Source organism: Hippopotamus amphibius, chromosome 16 (genome assembly GCF_030028045.1).
Source record: "Hippopotamus amphibius kiboko isolate mHipAmp2 chromosome 16, mHipAmp2.hap2, whole genome shotgun sequence".
NCBI classification, from domain to species: domain Eukaryota; kingdom Metazoa; phylum Chordata; class Mammalia; order Artiodactyla; family Hippopotamidae; genus Hippopotamus; species Hippopotamus amphibius.
Window position 1 is genome coordinate 29646457 of NC_080201.1, and position 24379 is coordinate 29670835.

The 24379-nt window shown below is 46.2% G+C and overlaps 1 protein-coding gene across 1 annotated transcript in view; it reads left to right on the top strand.

Moving 5' to 3' along the window:
- Nucleotides 1–1950: 1950 nt before the first annotated feature.
- GNAO1 (G protein subunit alpha o1) overlaps nucleotides 1951–24379 on the top strand; it is a 159212-nt gene continuing 136783 nt past the window's right edge. Inside the window, exons 1-2 of the mRNA XM_057710761.1 lie at nucleotides 1951–2068; nucleotides 2301–2343. Of these exons, the coding sequence (XP_057566744.1) occupies nucleotides 1951–2068; nucleotides 2301–2343 (161 nt within the window). The remainder of the gene's footprint in view (nucleotides 2069–2300; nucleotides 2344–24379) is intronic.

The following is a 24379-nucleotide window of genomic DNA, read 5'->3' on the forward strand; positions in this document are numbered from 1 at the left end:
GCTGTCTGATGGAACTGATTGTAAAACTATTTTGTGCAGCGAGAACGAGTTTCTTCAAAATCTCAGAGACCACCCGGAACATGCCCGATCTTTGGCAGAAGTGTATGTGTTTCCTCAGGATTTGATGAGCTGTACGCTAACTGACCCAGATTTCTGGGTCTTTATTTTAAAAAGAGAGGGGAGTGGTGTTTTAAAACATGAAGAAACTCTCTTCTCTCACCCAAAAACTATTCAAAATTCATTTCATGTATTTGTGTTTTGGGAAAAGGCAGAACAAGTGAACTCGGTGCAAAGATCTCAACCAAACTAAAACTTCCAAAATGAGCAAAACCATTTCAGCTCTGTGTTGAGGAAGTAAGCACCACCAGCAGGAAAACCCGGCCCTCCCATCCAAAGGCTTCCCTGCGTGGGAACTGTCTCCCGCGCCGCCGCCTTGGCCGGCAATCTTGGAGCAGGGTCCGCGATGGCAAAGGGAGGCAGAGGCTCCTTGAGAACAGGCCCTGGCTTTGTCTCATCCTGCTGTGTTCCTCTCCTCACAGCCTCCTCTCTCTCATACTAGGTGCTCAATAAATGTTTGTGGGACGCAGAAAGCGAAAAATCCGAATCTGCCCCTACGCCCCAAGGGCGGAAAGATTGGGAACGCAAGTTTCCTCAGAACCACGGGCTCCTCGAGTTAACTGAGGCCACCTGACCTCGGCTGCTTACGGCCCCAGCAGCAGGAGAGTGCTGGAGCCAAGATGGAGAGGAAGCGGGAGAGCGACCGAGGAGGCGACCTAGTGGACCCACCTGACGGCGGCGCGGGCGGCCCAACCCCGCGCTCCCATTGACCAGGAGGCCCGAGCCGCCGGCGCGCGGGGCGGAGACGGAGGCGGGGAGGGGCGCCCCGGCGTGAGCCCGGCCCCAGGCCCCGCCCCCGCTGGGCACCTCACAAGCCCACCTCAGGGAGCCGCGGACCTTGAGGGAGGTGGGGAGGGTGGGGGAGGGGAGGCCGCGCCACGCGCGCGCCGCCGCTAGTTGACGCGGGCCCCGGCGCGCGCGCCTCCCCCGCCTCCCGCCCCTCCCCGTCCCGGGGGCCCGGCGCGCGGCCCTGCTGACGTCAGCGAGCGGCTGGAGGTGCGGGGTGCGCAGAGCCGCTGGCGCACTCGCGGGCTGCGCTCGCCCCCTCCCTCGCCAGTGCTGTGGCGCGCGCGCGCGCTCGCTCGCTCTCCCTTCATTTTTTTCTCCCCTCCCTCCCAGCCTCTCTCCTCTCTCTCTCCCCCTCGAGCTCCCGGCTGCCCGCGGCTCTTTCGCGCTCTCCCTCTCTCTCCGGTAGGCTCCACCGAGCGATGCGAGCTCTGAGAGACAGCGACGCCGTTGCCCGCTAGAGACCTGCCCCCCGGCCCGGCCCCTTGCCCAGCCCTGCCCAGCGCGCGGGGGTCGGCGAAGGCGCCGCGGAAGCACCGACGGCGGAGGACCCGCGATGCAAATGCACTAGCAGCACCCCCTAACTCACTCCCTCCACACCCGCGCCGCCTCCTCCTCCGGCAGCAGCGGCAGAAGGACCCACCCTGCCCCCCACCCCACCCTCCGCCGGCTCCGGCTGCGGCTCCTACCTCGACTATCATTTTATTTATTTTGGGTCGTGCACAAGCCTCAGTGCCTGCAGCCCGCGCCTTCTCGGACCACGGGCGCCTCCTCCCTCGGCTCCGGAGCCCCAGACCCCGGCCACCCTCGCCTCGACACCCCCAGAGCCCCGCCAGCTGCCGCGAGTCCCCACCGCTGGAATCTTGTTAGAGGCTGTCTTTTTGGGGGGTTCTGGTTTCCCGACATTTTTGTTTTCAGCCAAGGGGAGCCTATCGTGATTTTTTCCCCTTTGAGCCCAGGCTCTGCTCTCTGGGGGGGTGGGGGGCGCTCCGAGCCGGGGAGCCGTGCCAGCCGAGTCGTGCGGGCTGTGGCAGGGAAGGGGCCACCATGGGATGTACTCTGAGCGCAGAGGAACGAGCCGCCCTCGAGCGGAGCAAGGCGATTGAGAAAAACCTCAAGGAGGATGGCATCAGCGCCGCCAAAGACGTGAAATTACTCCTGCTGGGTAAGGACCGGGACTGCCATCCCCATCCCCCGACCCCGGCCGGCCACTCTGCACCCCCCCACCGGTTCGCCCACCCCACTTGCTCCTGGGGAGACCTGGTCCCGAATTGGTACCACCATGTGCCCAGGATCGCCCACTCCCTCGCATGCCTTACCCCCCCCCCCGCAGCCCCCTCCCCCTCCTTCCCCTAAACTGACACTCACCAAAATTTCCCCCCTGTCTGTCCCAACAGGGGCTGGAGAATCTGGAAAAAGCACCATTGTGAAGCAGATGAAGTAAGTCCCTATGGCATTGGGATTTGTACTTTTATTAAGCATAATTTTCTAATAATTTTTATTACCTTGTTCACTTCACATTGCTCTCCAGGCCCGGTTTTTAATTCGTGCACATACACACACCCACACCCCTGAATTTGACTCCCCTCCCCCAGGCCCTACGTTGGTTCTGGGTCCTCCACCCCAGCTCCTGGGGTGGGTGTTTTTTTCTCCGGGTGGGGTGGAGGGAAGGGGAGCGCCTGTAGTTGTATGAATGACAGTGTCCGCCATATTGATCAGAACATCACACTATTGCATGATTATAATCATTACTCTTGATTGTGGGATGTTTCCTGTGTATCGCTGCCTCCATTTCTATCTCTGTGTCTCAGTTTCATTCTGTCTCTATTTCTCTCTCCTTCCTCCACCCCCCACTCCACATTCGTAATCCCACTTCCCCCGGTCTTCTCCTGGGGCAGTGATTTTGAACTTGGCTAAAACATGGAGGGGACACAGTCCTAGGCTGGGGTGGAGTATAAAGTGTCTGCTGTTCATGGATTTGGTGCTGAATTAGAGGCTGTGGTTTCTGCCACCCCACCCCCACCCCCCAAAGGACGAAAGTGAGGGGGAGCGGCATGTTATAGAGGAGGGGGTGGGTTTCCAAGCGAATGTGACTGACACAGGTGTACCCAAGGCAGAGGTGAAAAGAGGACGCTGGCTGTGAGGCTGAATGCCTGCCCCTTGCTTCCCCCCCTCCTCCCCCCTTCTCCCCCACCAGCCCAGCCTTTGCTCTCCTGACACTGGTAGTTTTCGTTCACTCTATGGTCTTTATCAATGTATTTATTTAACACTCTGCATAGGCTGTGTTCCATGTAATCTACCCACAATGCGGATTTCAGGCCCCACTTGCACCACCACCCCTTTCTGCCTTAGATATCAGTTTCCCCTCCTAATTAACTGGGGGTGGATTTGAGTGATGGTTGAAAATTAAAACAAAATGGGATATTCATTTCCTTCCACACTTTCTCAATAAGGAGCCTCGCCCCTCCTTCCTACTCCCAGGCTTGCTTCTTGCCCCATCCACTCCTTGTTAGCAGTTCCTAGTGAGCCCACAGGCAGCTTTGCTTGGGGAGGGGGTGGCCCTGGGAAAGGGGTGCCCGCCCTTGGGCCGCCTGGCCCTTCTACTTCCTTTGGCCTGTCAGTTCGGGACGGAGGAGTTCGTTAAGACCGTTTAGCAAGGATTCCACGTCGCTTTGCTGTGACACCTTCGTGCACACACAGCTCCTAATTAGGGGTTGCTGTGCAGTAAACAAAAATGATTATTTTTCAACCTGACAGAATAGCCGAAGTAATTGCATCCCATAGGAAAATAATGGAAAATAAAAACCCCTTTCACGGAAAGGTGGATGGGAGACGAAGCATGCTTGCGGCTTCAGAACCAAGATGCAAAAAATCTTGCATGTGTAACAGGCATGACAAGCGGGTTCTAGGCGGCGCCATGATGGTAGGGAGTAGAGACTCGGAGACAATTTCTCCCGTCTGCTTGACATGTTCTTATTTTTGTTTGAGAGCTCCCTAGGGCTTTCTTTGCAGAGGCCCCTCGGCTTGCCGCACCCCTCTGAGCCACGGGTAATTTGGCCTGGGGCTTCTTTAGAGCTTGTGCAACCCAAATGGATGGGGAGGCGGGGCCTGGGGAATTGCTCTTTGCAACAAGGTGCATGTTGCATCTGCCTGGAGCCCTTGCAGGCCGGTAAATACAAGCACCACCACCTCTTTCTCCCTAAGGGGGTACGTTTCAAAACTTCAGAACTCTGTAATCTGCGGTGGCCGGCTTGCAGCCCCATAGAAGCCCCAGCCACTGGAGCTGGGTAAGGTTTCAGGCGCTGCGAGTGGTGGACAGCGCCCAGCCGAGGCCGGAAAAGTCGATGAGGTTCAGCTTGGTGGCGCTCGGCTCGGCTCAGGCTGGGCGCCGGGCTCGGAGGGAATCGGCATTGTTCGGAGCCGAGCCGGGGCCCCGGCGGAGAGAGCCGAGCCTCTTCGAAGGGGGCCGAAGGCGTTCGGAAACGCTCGGGTGAGGGGAGCGGGGATGGAAGTGGTGGTGTGCTAGAGTCTGGAAATTAACTTTGCATCTGCCAAAGCAACTCCTTACCTGCTTTTCCTGAACAAGCCCCATAAATTAGGTCGATTTAATAAGAAGTTTAAAAATATCTACTGAGTCCCCCGAAGGGTACCTCGCCTTTTTTATTCAAAGAGAGAGAGCCATGCTCTCCAAGGAGATAGGTGTGCCATTTTAGAATGAAATTTCCTAATTATGTACTGGGGCAGGAAATCTTAAATGAAGGCTGTATTTAGACTTCCCCGGGAAAGTCTTATGCGTCTCATATTTGGTTACACTGAGGAGGGAGGGGGAAAAAATATCAAGCGTTAGGTATTTCAGATGGTTAAATCAGACGTCCCAGCACTTGTTCTCTTTTCCCTGCACAACCCCCCCCCCCCCCCCATCACCCTACAGGATGCCTTTCTGAAGAAAAATATCAAGCAAAATTGAGATTTTGTAGGTAAAACTGTTAGTATATATATTTTTAAATACACCAGTTCTCTTTAGGAAATGAGCTAAGTTTGCCCAAAAGGTCTGTCAGAAAGATTTCTGTCCCACGTAAATTTTCCCACAAGGGACCCTGGTGTTCTGCCCTCCTGAAGCATTCATGAATGGCAACATTTCCTGCGAGCCCTCCAGTTTGGCTTGAAATAAATCAAATCAGGGACTTGTGCCAAGCTGGATGCAGGACTTGTTTTATTAACCACAAAATGTGGGATTGGTGTCACTGTATCCTAGTGACAAATTCTTTTGAGTCCTCCCTTGTAGAGGTGATTTTCCAGATCACCACTTGGCTGAGAGTTGCTTGAGTCAGGAGAACTATTCTATGGGTGGGGCTGGCCCTGAAAATCTAGGTAGCATTTACAGAACACAATTTTGGACTTGCCTAGACAATACGGTTGGTGACCAACCTATCAGACTATACTTACGAGTTAATCAGGATGCTGTTTTATTTCACCTGTGCAGATGAAATTAGCGCGTTCTCCATGGGTGATACCCTGTGAGAACTTGATGACTTCCTAATGGGGACTGCGGTTTAATAGCTCAGCTTATTGCATTGAGAGGAAGAATATTGATACTGAGACACCTCCAGGTCCTCTTTAATCAGCTTTCCCAGAAGAGCAGAGAGCCACTCCATTCAGCCTACATTCTTATCCATGTGATGGCGCACTGATTACAAGACGGATGGGACTTCCATATATGCCCGTAGTAACAGAAATTATGTAGAAGAGAGTGTTAGGAAATTATTTTGCTTGACATATGTTGCAGTGGGAAACTTGCATCCACTAAGAGATGTCATTTGAAAAGCCCAATTCTTAATACTTTATTAAAATTTTCATTTGAAAATAGCTGGTTAGGTTTTTTTCTCTTTGTGTATGTGATTATGAACTAGTGTTTGGGAGCTCTCTATCAGACAATCCAGAACATTTCCGTGCTGGAAACAAACAATAATCATTGAGACAGAAAAATATAATTTTACACATACCATGAATAGTCAGTGACTTTTTTATGTGTGGCATTTTAAATAATTTTGCTTGTGAGGCAGTCATGACCTCACCTGTGATACAGCCTCATCATTTTTGCAGTCAATCGGGACTTTTTTCAGACTAATCAAAATTTCAACAGCGAGTGTTAATTTTACTTAATAACCAAAACCCTCCCAAAGGAATCTCTTAAGGCATTATGTATAGAATCAACAGAATCACTTTAAGTGACTTCTTATTCTGAGCAAATAGTGACAAGTACTTGGACTGTGTCTACCTGATGAAAATGCAAAATGAACCATGGAGTTGCTATGGGCACCACAGTTTGTCCTCATTTAAGGTGCTGAGTTTTCTGTGATGTCACGTTCAGGCTATCTGTTGTCTCTGGAGCATTAAGTGAATTTTTAGGGAGCTAGAGAGTCTAAAGGTGGCAATGAGGTGTGGCTTACTAGCTGGTAGGCTTTAGATAAATGGACACAGTAAAGTGGAGCACTTTGGATGTGTGTTCCTTTCCCGGGTCCTTGCTCAGTGCCATTGGTAAAACAAAATTTAAGGATTTGCCTGGTGATGATATCATTGCTTATACAAACATCCCAGCCCTTCTGGTAGGAAATGATTCCGAGGACAGACCCTACCAGACAGCGAAGGCAATCTTAAGATTGCCAAAAGCTTGTGGTTTCCTTCTCCCAGCTGACCCTGACTTTGTAATTAGGGTGTTTACTGTTTGGCTTGGGTTCGGGGCAAGCCTGTGTTCATTCAGCACATTGTTTGGCACCTGCTAAGTGGCAGGCATGAGTGGAGGTGAATAGCAATTTGCAACCATCACTCAGTAAAAGTACCTTTGTCAGAAAGGGCGTTTCCTGCACATCCATACAGGGTCCCATGTTGAGGCAGCGCTCTACTGAGAGCTACTCTTCTAGATCTGTGGCCTTGTTATTTCTGCAGTCATCTCTTTGGCTGCTTTGCTCCCCCTCCCCTTCCTCCAGTCTCCATGTTTATTCAAATGGCTGCACCTTGCTCTCTGGAGACAGTGTGAGCGCAAACAGAATGTCAGATCAAGTAGCAGATGAGTTCTCCTTTGCTGATGTATGGTGCTCTCCCCCTCCTTACTGTTCACTGAGCTGTAAATACCAACAGACCTTCCTGCCAGAAGAGTAGCAAACAGTCCACCTGATCTCCTCAGGAATCAGCTGTGGAATTCTTGAACCTCAGTCACCTGTTGGATTCTGAAATTGAACCCTCATGCTTGTTGCAAGGGTTGTTCCCGATGAGATTAAATGGATGAAGCTTCATGCAGGATTGACAAGACTCCACAGGAATCCAGAATTTCTAGTCTTTGTGCAGGGCTAGATTAGATTTATAGTGCCCAGAGTCAGAGACTGTCTTGTTTTTTAGCACTTGGAACTCCCCAGATTATATTGTACATCATAGCATGGCACACCTGCTAAAGATAGGACAGGATGACCTACGTTTTTCAGCTGCTCACAGTACCCTATCTCTGTTAACACTGGCAATTTAATATGAGTAGAATAAGGTCATATTTTTCAGACATGTGCTCAGTCCATCTGGATGCAGGAACTTGGTTGCCTGTCTCCTGGGGTGTTCTCAGTCTCTCATTTCTTATGAAGCTAGACAGACCCTTTTCACAAGAGCACATTTTGATCTGAGAGACAGTAGACAAATTGGTGAGGAGATGATTTCAATGAAAAAAATCATTTTGGAAGGGATTATCCCAAAATTTGACACTACCAAAGAACAACTTTTGATTTTGAAAAAAATTTTTTAAAAAGTGTATGTTTACACACACACTATAAGGATTTTAAAATGGTTAGCAGATGCTATAAGAACACCTCGCTTTATTGATTGCATCGTCATAAAAAGCTTGAACGTTCTCAAACTCCATTCTAAGAATTTGTTCAAACCAGTATCACATTCTTATTTTATTCTGTGTCTCTCATTCATGCACAATACTGGTTAGAAAAGAAACCGCCTGAGAAATCAGTCATTAGCATAGTGAGAGAAAGGAGCAGTGGCCTGTTACTGGTTCAAAGAGATGGGTAGGTTCCTACTGAGGAGTCGTTTAGCATGCTTTTAAAACTGAGAGGTGGTTAGCTCTGTAACCAGGCTGCTTGGCTTCAAATCTTAATTCTACCACTAACTAGATGTGTGCCCTTAAACAAATTACTTAACTTTTTGTGCCTCAATTTCCTTGCCTGTAAAGTGGGGCTGAAAATAAAAATGCATAATAGGGTTGTGAGCATTAACTGAGGTAATATATGATATGCCCTTGTAACAGTTTTCTAGAAATCATTTTACAAATGTCAGCTACAGTTTTGATTCCTTTGATTGATTAGTGGGTGTTCTCTTCCCATATGAAGTCCTCAAGTATGTGGGCCTTAGCTTTCCTGAGAGACAGAGTGGGGCGCTGTGGTTCACGGTCAGGGCTTCTTCCCCTTGCCTGCTCTGCAGCATCAGTTATATAACAAACTGTGTTGTCATAAGTGATGTGACATTTTTGATGGCGCAGCTGCTTCAGCCCAGGATGCTGGAGTGATATTACAGAGAGTAGGAGAGAGCACTGGACCAGGAGTCGAAACAAGTGGCTCTGGGGGCTCCGTTTCCTGGAGTAGTTGGCCCAGGGCTACCCCAAGCTCCTTTCCTGTTCTAAGTTCAGGGTCTTGAGGTCTTTGATGCAAGGCTCTAAACATAGAAGAATCAATTCTCGCTCTCTCCTGATGGGGTGGGGGTACCCATGAAAGCCCTTTTAAGGCCAAGATAATTGCAAAATAGCAACCTCAACCACAAAGATTTGTCAGCCAGGAAAGTCATAGTCCTGAAAGGCATTTAGAGAAAACCACCTCTAACCAAACTTTTCATGCAGACGTGCTTCTCAAACCAAAGAGGAGGATCTGAAAGTATCCTGTGATTGAGAAACAGGATGTTTCTGGGAGGAGGTACCCAGTGACATGTTAGAGGAAGAAGCGGTTTGTCTGTGGCTTCCAGGATGCTTAGAAATGAAGACAGCCCTGGCCTCCACCCTGGATGGGATGGTTGCATAGACAGGAAGGAACTTGCCCCGGCTCCGGTGCCTAAGATCCAGGGAGTTGGGAGATTTGCAGAATGGTTAAAGGGGAGGACCAGGAGAGCTGGATTTTAATTTTGGCTCTTTCTCTAACTTGACTTTGGGCAAGTCATTTAGCCCCACTGAGCCTCAGTCTTTTCATCTCTTAAGCTATGGGTTAGAAATCCTCAGGCCGCTTTCAGGATTCTAACTCAGTAAATGCAAAGAGAAACCTAGAAGCCTGAAATGCAAGGGGGAATAGTGGGAGTATTTACCGCTCACAGCTTTTATCTGCTGAGCCATCTTTAGTTCTAATTTTCTTTACAGAAAAGAGGAAAAACATTGTGCTTCTCATAGCACCAAAAAATTAAAATAAAACCCTGCAAGGCTAGTCAGTGCCCTGAATTTGTCCCCCTGCTCAACTTTCCTATGCTGTAAAATCAACCTGGGCCACCTGCCTCCAGAGTCTTAGAGCACTAATATTTATTACACACTGCAAATTAATTAGCTGTTTATGTATCTGTCTGTCTCCGTTGCTAGTCTGGGTGCCCCCTCCCTACCAGGGCTCCCTAAAGTAGGAATGGTGCCCTTTTTTTGCTCATCATACAGCACTGAGCCCATGTGTGGCACAAAGGAGGTGCTTAGTAAATGTTAGTTGAAGAAAAGAACAGAGGCGCACAAAGAATGCAAATTCATTTCTACAGAATACCGAATAATAATATTGAAAACCTTCAACAGTCATAGACTGTGTTCATCATTTTCAATCCCATCTGTTATCCTCATTTGTTTCTTCTCATCAACCTATGAGGAAATACAGTCATCAATTCCATCTTCCAGATGAGGAAGCAAGGCTCAGAGAAGTTAGATGATTTACTCAACATCACACAGCTTAGTAAGTGAAGCGATGTATTAAGATCATGATTTGTCTATGCCCTTTCCATTCTAACACCACACAGTTCTTACTAGACCACCACTAGCCTGGGCAATAGAGAGCTGGCAGGCCAGGACCCAGTACCTATCAGCAAACGGGATGGCACAAGCCTTGGTTGAGGTCAGTGGTTGAGAGAATAGCAAGTGCTTGGTTGGTGCTGGGTGCCTTCTGGAGGTGGAGGTGGTGGTCACCATCGTGTATCACATTGATTCTGACACCAGAGTGTTCCCTAACCACCATCTGGACAGCTCCTGAAATCATTTTCCATTCCCGCCTCAGAAATGTGGGCCATTAGTAAAGAGGAGCTGCCACTGAAGGCTCTGGCTTTGGTGGAAGGAAGTGGTCAGAAAAGACCTGGGAATGATAGGATAGTAGGATATCTGTCTATTCAGCCATCCATCCATCTATCCATCTGCTCACGCATAACCCTTTACTGAGTACCTAGTGTGAACTAGACATATACATGATGTCGTGGAGGTAGGGAGGGAGGCCTTAGTCCCTGTTCTTGAGGAACTCAGCCTAAAGGGAGATATGTGTAAAAGATACTTATACTTCAGAGCAGGAAGTCCACGAGGCTGTGGGAGAACAGAGGGTACCTTCTCTAGGCAGAAAGTTCAGGAACATTGGCCAAGAGCAATGACATGTGAGCTGAGTCTTAAAAATGAGTGGTAGTTAGCAGGTGGAGAAAAGGAACGCCAAGCAGAGGGACCAACGTGTAAGAAGGCACTGAGATATGCCACCACATGGAACATGCTGGGAATGTGAAATAACTTAGTTTGATTAGAGCACAATATATAAAAGGAGTGTCAAGAGATGGAGGATGAAAGATGAGACAGAGATCTGGTTGCGATGGGCCTTGTATATCGTGCCAAGGACTCTGGATTTTTTTCTGCATATAATGAGATGCCACCAAAGGTTTTTTTTTTAATTGAAGTATAACTGACATTACATTATAATAGTTTCAGGTGTACAGTGAAATGATTTGGTATTTGCATATATTGCAAAACGATCACCACAGTAAGTCTAGTTAACATCTATTACCATACATAATTACAGTTTTTTACCTCGGTGATGCGAACGTTCAACAACCGGAGGGTTTTAACGAAATGGGTTGGCAGGATCACTTTGCACGTTAGAAAGATGACCTATGTGGACTGGAAGGAGTCAGGTTCTGAGGTTGGGAGACCAGATGGAAACCTATTTCTGTGATCCAGGTGGGAAAAGATTAAGAACTAAACTAAAGCAGTGGTAGTAGGAGGTGGGAAAAGGAGATAGATTTACGAGCTATTTGGGCAGTGGAATAATTGAATTTTTTTGATGACCAATTGAAATGGCATTGAGGAGGAACTACCTTTTAAAGGATGTAAACAAAAATGAGTCCAGGATTCCTGGTTTGGGCCGCTGGTGGGATGGTAGTGCCGTTCCCTGAGATGGAGAAATGCAGGAGGAAGAGGGCAGACTTGGGGAGAAAAATGCTGACTTATTTAGGTCATGTTGATGATTCTTGTGGATCACCCAAGTGGAGATCCCTGGCAGGCAGTTGGATCTGTGGATAAGGAAATAGGATGCACCTGAGGAGAAGGGTCAGTTTGGAATTCTGTAGTGCTTGTGGGCATGCAGTTTGGAATTCTATAGTGCATGAGAGCCATGAATGTTGGGAATCTCACCAGGCTAAGTGAGAAGGAGAGAAAAGGCAGAGGATGCATTCCTCGCCCCCCGCCCCCGGACACACACACACACACACACACACACACACACACACACACACACACACACACACACACACACACACACACACACACACACACACACACACACACACACACACACACACACACACACACACACACACACACACACACACACACACACACACACACACACACACCTACCTCCAGGAACTGAGAAGCATCTAGGGAGAGGAGCCTGTGATGGAAACCAAGAAGGAGTGAGCTGAGAGGTGGAAAAAGAAAAACCAGTGTAGACCAGCATCATGGGAGCCAAGGAAGGAAAGAGTTTCAGGAAGGCAGGGAAGTAGTTACTTGAGTCAGATACTACAACAGTCAAATAAGATGAAGACTGGCAGGTACCCACTGGGTCTGGAAACTTGTTGGCGACCTTGGCAAGAGCAGTTTCAATAGAGTGGCGGGAGGAAAGCCAAACTGCAGTGGCGTTAAGCAAGTGGGACTGAGGAAGTTGAGGCCACGAATGGAGTCCCCTGGCAAAGAAGCCCAAGCTATGGAAGGAAGGGGAGGGGAGGAAGAGAGGGAGGGAGGAAGGGTGAGAGGACGTGGCGCTTGGGGAGGGTTTATTTGACTTCATTTGGCTCCCATGGAGGGACTTGAATCCACTGAGAAGCTGTAAAGAAAGAGCCCAGACCAAGGGAGACGTAGATGGTATAGGAAAGAGGAAGTGGTAGAAAGAGCAGAGCCCCAAGAGGATGTGCAGAGTATGGATGGGGGCTTGATCTGGACATGAATGTGCATCTCCTCCCCTGAGACTGACAGGAAGGCCATAAGCTTGGAGAGTGTGTACAGAAATTTGATGGTAGGGACAAGAAGTTGAAGGAGTTCCTGCCTTATTTATTTGTCTTTGTGAAGTGAGAAGAAATAAAAAGCAGCTGTGCTTGTTCACTAAACACCAAAGGCTAGTAACCTTTATTCTATTCAGACCATCATTTATTCATTTACTCAATATTTATCTAGCACCTGTTATGTGTTAGGCACTGTTCTAGGTGCTTGGAGATTCAGTGGTGAGCAAGTCAGTCCCAGAGGAATCAGGCAATAACTTCATAAACAAATAATTGGACATAGTAATTGCAGACTGTGAAAATTTTTCTGGAGTCACACCTTTGCGTGAGGCCTTATACTGATCACCTAGGGATCTAATTCCTGCTCTCAGAGAGTTGGATCAGTTCAGGGAGACAAATCAGTGCACAGAAGAGGCAAAAATGGAACTTGATTTGGACAGGGCTCAGGATTAAGCCTGGAGGCAGAGAAATGAGAGTTCTGCAGAACTGGGTTGTTCTACTTTGCCCAGCTTCCCTCATTCCAGGCTGTCCCCGTGGGCTGCCCATCACTGCCCCTGCCACTTGAAGATAGAAATGGGCAGGTCACCCAGGCCTTGCTGTTTACAAAATCCCATTCCCCTGGCCGTACTGATTGGTCCAGGGGATGGAGTGTGACTCAGTCCAGGTCGTGCAGAGTCCTCCTCTGGGATTTTACAGTCACTGTGAGAAAGGAGCTCTTCATCTGGGATCCCAGCAACATCCTCACTGGGTTGGACTGATGAAAGCTCGGAGCTGTCTGTGGCCATGTTTCCACATCTCCATTACTCTCTGAAGTAGGAAGGAAGCTTACCTATTTTGGGAGAGCCTTCGGGGGATGGGGTGAAGAGAGAAGGAGAGAGAGGAGAAGTCAGAAAGACCTTTGATGATAATTATTATAATCTCTGAAGCTGGCTCTTTGCACCGGACAGTTATGTGAACCAATAAATCCCTTCTTTTACATAAACTAATTTGAGCTGAAATTCTCTCCTTTACAACCAAAATCATCTTGAAAATGGGTAAGGGCTTCCAGGAAAATGAAACAGTTTGAGCTAAAGCACAAAAGCAAGACTCAAACATGCAGGGCACCATCACGGGGTAGTGGGCAGTCTTATGTGACTGAAGAGTTGGGGTTTGTGGGGATACGAGGAGAAGTGTGGAAAGGAAGAGTGGAGCTGGATTGTAGGCTTCCCTGAACATTTTGCTTCGGGGTACATACTGTGACTACATAGTAGGGTGCACTAATGGTAGGGTACCCTAACGGTAGGGTACTAGGGTGCCAAGTCGAGAGAGCTTGAAGAGAGATACCAGAGAAGACGATTAACAGCAGAGAGAGATTTTTGTAGTCTGTACTACAGGATTGGTAGGAAAAGCAATGAGAAATTGGATGTGGGGAGAGAGATTTTGGAGGCAGAATAGGTGAGAACTGGTGTCTAGTGGAACATAGAGAGAAAAGAGTAGATCAGAGGAGTCCTCCCAGTTTTGAACCTGGGTGATGGAGTTTAGTTATGCCATCAAGTTAGGAAGCATAAGAGCAGGGAGGGAAGTAGCAGAGGGAAGATGGCAAGGCACACCACAAGCACGAATTTCAGGTCCTTGCAGGGTAACTTTTGTGTTCACAATGTTCAGTGGTTTTCTTGGGAAAGTCGTTCTGACATTTAAAAGAGGTCAGGGCTGGAAGGAGAGTAGGGCTTGGCTGCCCTGCGTGGTGAGACCATGAGAGTCAGTGGATGCAGTGCTGCTGGGGTGAGTATGCAGATGGAGAGAAGAAGGGGTCTCAGGGAATGAGCCTCCCCCCACATTGTGGAGGTGAAGCAGGGGAACCTGCCTTCAACAGACCCAGAGGTAGCTCCAACTGGGAAAAGGAGCTGGAGGTCAGAGGCACTAGAGGAGACCCTGCCACATGTGCTTTAGGAAGTTCTGTGTGGTGAGCAGGGTTCTGTTCCGTGGCATTGCCCAGTTAGATGAGGACTGAGAAAAGGCCATAGTATTTGGTGATTGAGGCTATTACTGGCCTTTGAAAGAGCAGTTTCAGTGGAGAGGAAAGGATAAAAGCCAGATTCAAGGACATTGGAGGTAAGGCTGAACTGGGATTAAAGAAACTTGAGTTCTACCCCAGCTCTGTCCCTATATAGCTTGGTGGCACCAGGCAAGTTCCTTAACTTCTCTAGGACTTAGTATCTTCACATATAATATTAGGAAACTGGACTGAATGATCTATAAGCTTCTGCTCAAGTCTTGATGTCATAATTTAAATTTTGCTATTCAGCAAAACAGATGTTCTCGTGGCAAAGGAATTCCCTGCCTTCTCTCTTGGCCACCCCCAACTGAGATAATAAATTATAACAAAATTAAGCTTTCAGAACTCTAGTGCTAATTGAGAAAGAAAACTGGGACATCAGCTCAGGGAACTGTGGACACCAGCGCATGTTACGTCCACATGTACACTGCACTGAGACTGTGGGGCTCTGTGAGGCAGGAATTTGTCTCGTAATACTGTCCGGTTTACAAGACCAGGGTCCTGTGTGGCTCTTCCACAGAAAAGAGTGCAAGACAAAATAACCCCTGGGGTCCGCCCCCCTCTCTCTGAATTTACATGGATAGGAGAAAGAAGGCCCGTGAGCCTGAGCTAGCTATGTGGGGGATCTCCAGCCAGGTGGGCAAAGAGGAGCTGGAGGGACCCAGGCCTCAGGACAGGAACAGCCCAAGGGCACCCGAGGGCCAGGATGGGAGAGACACTGGCTCTGTGTCCCAGGCACTCTGTGGCCTTGTCATTGGGGACTTTGGGGAGGGGATAGCAGTAGGGAGACCCTGGTTCTGAGTTATGACCAGTCCTCCTGTCCTTTTTACCTTATATTGTGCATGCACTATAAGGCTTATTTCTTTAAATCTTCTCCTTAGAGTTTCACCCACATAGACCTCACTAGTCCCTACTTCTTTGGCACATGTGTGTTCATTTTGTGAATACCAGTGGAAGACCCACCAAGGGCTGGCATTTTCTAAGTTTCTGGGAACAGAGCTCTTAATAAGATGGACAAGCTCCCTGCCTTTAAGGACCTTACAGCTTTAGAGAAGGGGGATCGACGGTAAACAAGTAAATGAATAAGCAAGGTCATTTCATGTAGTGATGTTCTAAAGGAAGAAATTGGGCTTAAACAGTGGAGGGTGGTTAGAGGAGGTGAGAGAAAGAAAGCCAGTCAGGAAAGAGCTGAGGAAGAGGAAAGAGCAGATACAAAGGCCCTGAGGCAGAAATGAGCAAAAAGGCAACAAAGGGAGGCTGGACCACAGGGAAGGAAAAGTGATGGCAAAATGGGATTAAAGAGGCAGAGAGGAGCCACCATGCCACCCACAGAGAGGCATTTGGGTTTCATTCTGAATGCCATAGTTGATTAAAACACAGGACAATTTGACCTGGCTTATGTATTAAAAAGATTCCTTGGGAAAGCTGGGACGAAGTGAGAGAGTAGCATAGACATAGATACACTACCAAATGTAAAATAGATAGCTAGTGGGAAGTTGCTGTATAACAAAGGGAGATCAACTCGATGATGAATGATGCTTTAGAGGGCCAGGACAGATAGGGTGGGAGGGAGTCGCGGGAGGGAGGGGATATGGGGATATATGTGTAAATACAGCTGATTCACTTCAGTGTACCTCAAAAAAAAAAAAAGATTCCTCTGCATTCTGGATAAAGCAAAACTATAGGCACAGAAATCACATCAGTGGTTTCTGGGGATGGTAGGAGAGAGAGGTTGACTACAAGGGGGAACAAAGGAACTTTGGGAGGTGATAGAAAATATTCTCTCCTAATTGGTGATTACATAACTGTGTATGTTTATCAAAACTCATCAAACTGTATACGCAAAAAGAGTGAATTTACTGTAAGTAAATTATACTTCAGTAAGTCTGACTTGTGAAATGTACATGTTTTAGGAATTCCCTGGAGGTCCAGTGGTTAGGACTCTGTGCTTCCACTGCAGGGGGCATGGATTTGATCCCTGGTCAGGGAACTGAGATCCTGCATGCTGCATGACGCGGCCAAAAAAAAAGTACATTTTTTAATTAAGGAAAGAAAAAAAGAAGAATTGCAGTAAGCCATAACAAAATCTCTCTGGCTGTGCTGCTGTGTGGCTGGTGGATGACAGAGCCAGCCTTGCACAGCCCAAGCAGTACACCCACTGCTGGTCTGACAATTGAGCCTGTATTGTGTGCTGTTCCTGAAGGCTTCCTTAAATCAGTTTATTGATGTGTGTTCCTAGTTTTCCTGTTCACATGGCTTTCCTTTACAACTGGCTTGAAAGCTCAATGTGGGTAGAAACCATCTGCTTGTTTTGTGTGGGCCCATGGTAGATGCTTATTACATATTTTTTTCCTTACCTTTAACTGGAGCTCTAGAGTTTACAGACTGCTTCTGTATTCCTTAATCACCTTTGAGCCTTACTTACAGCAGTCTTGTCAGGCCACGCAGACATTCCTGTATCCCCATTTTATAGGTGAAGAAACTGAGGTGAAAATCAGTGTAGCACTATCAGAAAAGCATGAATTTTGGAGATCTTGGCTTTGCCATTTGTTGGCTATCGGGTGCTTTGGGAAAAATTATTTCATCTCTCTGAACCTTGATTTCCTAATCATTAAAAAGAGATTTAAAAAAACACACTGCAGATACACGGTCAGGATTAAATGCGGTAACACAGCTAAAAGCACTTAGCATAATGTTGAAGTTCCCTAAATGGTAGCTATTTGTAATATTTTTACTATCAGTGAAAAAAGTGATTTTTTTAAGGCACTATGGCCAGTACATGATGGAACCAGAGCCTAGTTTTTCTGACTCCAGGTGTGTCTCTCCTATAACATCACTCCGTATATTCTTACTGGTTGTCAGTTGATTGGTCCAGAGCTAATTACTTTTTTACCAACTCAGATCCTTCAGTGCAATCGTTGATTAATTTATATTTATTGAACACTCACCGTGTCCTCAACACTGTGTAGACACAGGTTACAGTGGGAGCCATGACAAACTCCATGGCTGCCCTCGAGGGCAGAGATGCCCTTAAGTTAATCAGCATTACAGCCATCTGCGAGGTGGAGGATGCTGAGGGAGCACCTACCTAGGTTTGGGGTATGGAAAGACTTCTGGAGGAGGTAACATTGAAATTGTTTTTTAGCAAGAAGGCACTTTTGTTGTGACATAGATCAATATACGTGCAAAATATACATTAATCTTACATGTTTAACAAGTGTTAAAAAGCATGCACTTATGTAAAGAAGGTCCCTAAATATCCCTTCTTGATCGTAGCCCTCTCCCTCACTCCCCACTACCTTGATTTTTGTGGTGTTTCCTTGCTTTTCTGTAGACTTTGTCACCTATCCATGCATCTTCTTATTGTATAGTTTATTCTTACTTGGTTTTGGAATCATACTGTTATGTATTAAGTTGTATCTTTCCTTCAACATTGTGTTTGTAATATTTATTCAAGTTGTACATAGCTGTAGTTAATTCATTTTCATTGCTATATAGTATTTTATACTATATTCATTGCTATATAGTATTTTATAGCATCCTCTTCTTAATATTTATAATTTTTCTGTGGAGCATCCACAAATATTTGTGTATACTCGTGAATTTGCCATATATTATTCAGCTCACTGCTATATAGCATACACCATTATATACCAACTCTGACTATCCTGCAATTTATCCATTCTACTATTGATGTGCCTTTGGATTATTTTGAGTTTGGGTCAATTCTGAAGGATGCGATGAATACCCAAGTAGATTTATATCCTGAGGTTCTATGGAGTGGAATTGCTGGGAATCTACAACTATATTAAATAATGCCACATCATTTTACATAGTGGTTATTCCATTCTATACTCCTTGCACTAGCAGAGAGAATTCCTATTGTTCTAAATCCTTGAAGATATTTGGTATTGTGAAACTCTTAAATTTTTGCCAAATTGATAGTATCTCATTGTGGTTTTACTTTACATGCTCTACCAATGAGGTTGAACAGCTTTTCATATATATTTATTGGACATTGGACTTCCTTTTCTGTGAGGAACTTGTTCTTTTGTTTTTTAAAAATTGGATTGTATTTTTCTCATTAATTTGTAGGAGTTCTTTATATGTTCTGGATAATAGCCCTTTTCCAGTTTTATTCATTATAAATATTACCTCCCTTTGTCCTTTCACTTCATTAATGATGTACTGTGATTTTAAAAAGTTCTTATTTTTCATGTTAGGTTTTTCAATCTTCCTCTTTTTGGTTAGTATTGTTTGTGTCCTGCTTAAGAGATTTGTGGTTTACTTTGAGATGGCAAAAGTTATCCTTCTTTTTCCCTCTTCTAAAAGCTTTGAGGGACTTCCCTGGTGATCCAGTGGTTAAGACTTCGCCTTCCAACACAGGGGGTGTGGGCTCCATCATTCCTGGTCAGGGAACTAGGATCTCACATGCCTCAGGGCCCAAAAAAAAACAATTCATAAAACAGAAGCAATATTGTAACAAATTCAATAAAGACTGTAAAAATGGTCCACATCAAAAAATCTTTAAAAAAAAAAAAATAGCTTTGATGCTTTTCTCTTTCATATTTAGGTGCTTAATTCACCTGTAATTGATTCTTGTATATGATGTAAGGTAGGATTCCAGTTTCATTTTTTTTCCCTAAATGGATACCCATTTGTCCCAGCACCACTTGTTGAAAAAGAGACTTTTTTCGGTCACTGTTCTGTAGAACTACCTCTGTCATAAGTCAAATGTTTATGTACACAGGGACCTGTTTCTTGGCTCTCTGTTGCATTCCATCAGACTCTTTACTCCTAGGTCATTGCCGCACTGTCTTGAATCCTGTAGCTTTATATCAGTTCTGGGTATTTGGTTTAGTAAGTCTCCCCCCACCTTGGGCATCTTCATGAGTGTTTTGGCTCAGTCCTTTGTGTTTGCACGTAAATGTTAAAGTCAGTTTATGTTACACACACACACACAGAGACACACACACACACTCCTACTGGGATTTTGATTAGTCTGTCTTTCTGTCTTTCTAATCTGTTTGGGTAGAATTGATATCTTTACATCTTGAATCCTCCTGATCTATGAGCATGTTATGTTTCACCACTTATTTAGGTTATCATAATTTCTCCTAAAAATATTTATAATGTTTCCCATAGAGGGCTTATATACTTTTTGTTAAATTTATAGCTAGGTACTTGATATTTATAATGGTCTTATAATTGCTCCTTTTTTTTTGAATTGTATTTTTAAAAATTTTATTTTTTATTGACAGGAATAGTTTATTTTTTAATTAAGGCACAATTGATTTATAACATATTAGTTTCAGGTATACGACATAATTTGATATTTGTATACACTGTGAAATGATCACCACAAAAAGTCTAGTTAAAATTTGTCACCATATATGGCTACAAAAAAAGTTTTTTCTTGTGATGAGATCTTTTAAGATCTACTCTCAGTAACTTTCAAATATGCAATGATAAAGTATTATTAACTCTAGCCACCATGCTGTACTATATGTCTGCATTATTTATTTCATAATTGGAAGTTTGTACCTTTTGACCCCCTTCACCCATTTTTCCCACCTGACACCCCCTGCTCCTGGCAACCACCAATCTGTTCTCTGTATCTATGAGCTTGGTTTGGGGATTTTTGTTTTTTGAGAGTCCTTATGTAAGTGAGATCATATAGTATTTGTCACAACATTTTAGATACTAATTTAACAGTTCCAACATTGTTGGTATTTCTTGGCCTTGACATTAGATTAGTTTTCTAATTTAGACAGATACTCAGTTTTAGGGTTATCATCTAAATTGATTTTTGCTAAAAACATAGAAAGTTCTGAAGGTTGTTCTCATTAAATATTGCCAGCACCTAGAATCTGTACAGTGTACAGAATATCTAACTTGTTCGCCTCCTACCTCCCTCGCTTCCTTTGACATGGAACTATTCTTCTTATCCTCTCCCCTTTCCCGAATCCCAAACTCCCCCTACTCTACCCCACTCCAGACAGGAATACAGCTCAACTGACATGCTTTTAGCAGCAACTGTAGCAATTCAGGTCTTTTGACTGGAAAGGCTTCCTAAAGTGATGGCATAAGTATTTGATTGCATTTTGTATCTGTTGCTGGTATATAGAAATACAGTTGATTTTGTGTATTGATTTTGTATTCATCAACCTTACCTAATTTTTATATAAATTCTAATGGTTAATTGTAGATTGTGAGGCCTAGAGAAGGTAGTGACCTGTCCAGGTTCCCATGGCTAGCTAGTACCAGAGCAAGAATGAGAGCAAGTGCTCCCATTTCTCCCTTAACTTCTTAAGGGAGAATATTCAAGAAGGGTTGGGGAAAGCCAACTGGGGAGAAGGAAATAGCATTTATTGAACACTTATTATTTAAGATGTTTAATATACATGATCAGCTTAACTCTCACTAGTGGCAGGTTACTGATTATCCCCATTTTAGAGATGAAGAAAGTGAGACTCAGAGAGGTTATCTGAAAGACTTGCTCAGGGTCACACCTTGGTTCATCACTGAGGAGACATTCCAGAGTTGGAGGAGTCCTGTTGCTCTGTCATGCATATACCAGTCAGCACACCTTCTGCGCTCAGGTTTAGAACTCACTGGGCCTCCTATCCCCACCATGCTGTCTCCCAGGGCCCCAGCCTTTGCAGATCTGGACTGCCTCTAATAAAGCTGTCCCAGCATCTCTGGACTCAGGAAGGCCTGCTTATTGTCAGCTCTTGGGTTACGTTCACCCAAAATCCCGAGATCAGTTTCCACCCCTGCCCCCCTACATAGTTCCCTCTCAACTGAGAAAATAAGTTCACAACTTGTTGGGTTCTAGGAACCAAATTAGGTGTTGCCCTGGGCCTCTCGTTTCAGTCCTGACTTGAAAATATGGTTGCGGTTTTATGACCCTGCTTTGTTATACAGTGAACTAGAAAGAATTTATGGTTGCAGTCCTTCCTGGCACCTCTTCCCCCGGTCTCGCCGATTGTCAGGAGCTGCCTGCACACAAGGAGGAGGTTTGCTGTTGCCGGCTATGCAAAGGAATTGTGCAATGTTCTGTTTGTGAACGCAGCCCAGCAGTGCTCTATTCAGTGTGACAGCTTCCTACTCTGGAACACACAGCCCTTCGCAGGGTGACTGTAAATTATGCAACCCCAGAGCTGAACAATGAGGAGTAGTGGGGAGAAGGAAGGGACAAGTTGGATTTCAGCCTGGATCTGAAATGTGAGTGTGCAGACTCCGGCTACTTGGCGATTGATGGGAGGAAGGTCTTTAGCAATTGAGAAAAGCCAGGAAGTCCTGTCACAGTGCTACTTGTGAAAGGGGGTTTTACTTTTTAAAAAATGTAAATGTTCTTTTCAAACTCTGTTTATCAATTCAGGGAGAGTTTTAGAAACTAGGAGGGACATTTACGAAAGAAAGTAGTCATGTGGTGTTACCAAAAGTGATTGAATGCTGAACACAGTATTTAACCTTTGTCCTGGTGGCCCCAAGTCATCATTTTTTGTTATGGCTTTGGAGCTAAAAATCAGCAGTGCCCCTAAGGGCAATTGATGTGCAGACTGTTTCCTCCCTAACCCCTCCCCATCTCCAGTGGTCCTGGAATGCAATTAATTCTGCTTTGATATGCTTTATATAACTTTCCCATTTCTTCACTTGCTGTCATCTGTCACATCTTACTCTTTCAGCGTTCCTACCTCAAATGTTATTCCCCTTCTCTTCTACTCTGAATCTGCAGTGGCCTGGAAAACGAAATGACTGGCTTTGTCACAACAGTGTGTAGGGCAAGAATAAATAGGATATAAGTGAGGACCTAAGGAACTCTTATAAAGTAGAGTGCTTGTACTTTGGTGCCTGAACTTTCTGCGTTTCTGCTTGCTTGTGACGTGGGGTTAAGTATGTAAAATGAATTGGCAACCATGAAATGCTCTGCAAATGTACGTGATGGTGACAAGGTTGCTACTGTTGTACAATCTGCTGCTCAGAGTTCTTCATTGTCCTTCATGGCTCCTGGCAAGGTTTTGATGCACAGAAATTGCTGGACAAGTGGCTTCCAGATAAGAGTGATGTACTGTCAACTGTTACAGAAGATGTTGGCCTGACGTTAGCAGCGAGGAGGCTGGAATGAAGAATCTGTGGAGCAAAATGCTCTGCTTGGCCCTTGCTGTAAAATGGCATGTGTGCCACACATGGTCAGGCTGCACAGGAGGATTTCTGGGGAACTCTCCCCAATGGTGGGCACTCAGCTAAGCTAGGCCAGATGCACTTGCTACTTTGTGGTCAAGACCTGCACTAGCAGTTCTTCCAGGGAAGAGGGAATGTGAATTTGGCTACTTTCAGATGTTTGTAGTCTTTGCACTGAAGTGTTTGAAATGCTTTAGTTAAAAAGCTTTCTACCAACATTATTGTTCATTCATTTTTTTCACTCTGCAGGTATTTATTGAGCTCCTACCGTGTAGGGAAGGGGAATAAAGAATGTGGGGGGAATGCTACAGTTTTTCAAAGTGGTCAGGGAAGGCCACACCAAGAAGACGAAATTGGAGCTAAGACTTGATGGAGATGAGGGAGCAAGCCATATACAATGGGGGAAGAGTGTTGTAGGCAGAGGGAACAGAAAGCGCGAAGGTGCTAAGTCAGGAGTCTGCCTGGTGTGTGTGAGGAACCACAAGGAGGTCTCCGCAGCTGGAGTCACAGATGAATTGGGAAAATGGGTGCTCTCATGGCAACAGTGGTTATTTGGAGTGTGGTCTCAACTAAAGGCGGGGGTCAGAAAGGGAGCTCCATCACAGACCTGTGTGGTCCCTTGTGGGTGTGAGGACTGTTATTCCCCTGCAAGGCCTGCTGCTTGGGGGTGGGGGGCAGGAGTGTCTTCTATGTGTGTGCGTGTGCGCGCACGCATGCGTGGGTCCTGACAGAGGAGGGACGATGGAGGGAAGGAGCCCCCCCAGGGACAAAGTGGGTGGACTCTGCATGGCCTATGAAGGACTGGTCATTTCTGGCTGGCCTTTAGGAGACAAGCACACAGAGTGTGGGCCACCCCATCCTGCTGGTCTCCTGGAGGGGAAGGCTCTCATCATTGGCCCCGGCTCTGCCACCTGCTCTCCCAAACTGCTGTCCCCAGTCTGTGAGCACAGTGGCTTGAGCCAGGATAAGGAGGCTGGCCTACAGACCCAGTTGCTGACCCATTGTGGCCTTGGCCCCAGACATGTTCAACAAGCAAACTTGGGGTCGAGGTGCAGATCCCTGGAGGTCAGAGCCAGAGGGCAAGTTTCTCCAAGTGTAGCCCGAAAGTTTAGTGGTCTACAGGTGAACACGTATGTTAATATGTTTATTTTCATGTGTCTTAGGACAAAAAGCCCCTAATACATCAAAACCATGGTTTTATAGATAATTATAGATTAGGACAAAGTTAAAGTAAGCAGGACATTTTTTTAAAGACAATAAAAGTCATGCAGGTGGCAAAAAAAAAAAAAAAGATTGCTGACTCTGAGCAGCAGTTCCGCCATCTTGGGGTTGGGGGAGTGCCTGGGAAGAGCTCCTTCTCTGTCATCTTGGGGAGGTAGCAGCCGTATCTCTGTCCCCACCCAGGCATGAGCCTCCCCGTAATTCCCACTCAGTCATTTTCTTTCCAGCACTTGTCTGCAGGGGTGTCTGTCCCATTGCCTGCACCTGGCCAGGACCCCTCACTGCCATCTCTGGCTCAGCCTTTCTTTGGGTTTTGGTGCATAGAGTCTCCTCAGAAATGCTGTTTTTGCCCTTACCACCCTGTTATGCCACCTCAAGTGGTTTCCTTCCACCGTCTGCACTGGGTCTGAAACTCTCCTTGGTTTGCAGCACAAGGTAGTTTAGCCCATCACCCAGATCCCGAGCTGTACCCCACTCTGTGGAGTGCCTCCCTCTGGCATCTGTCCATGC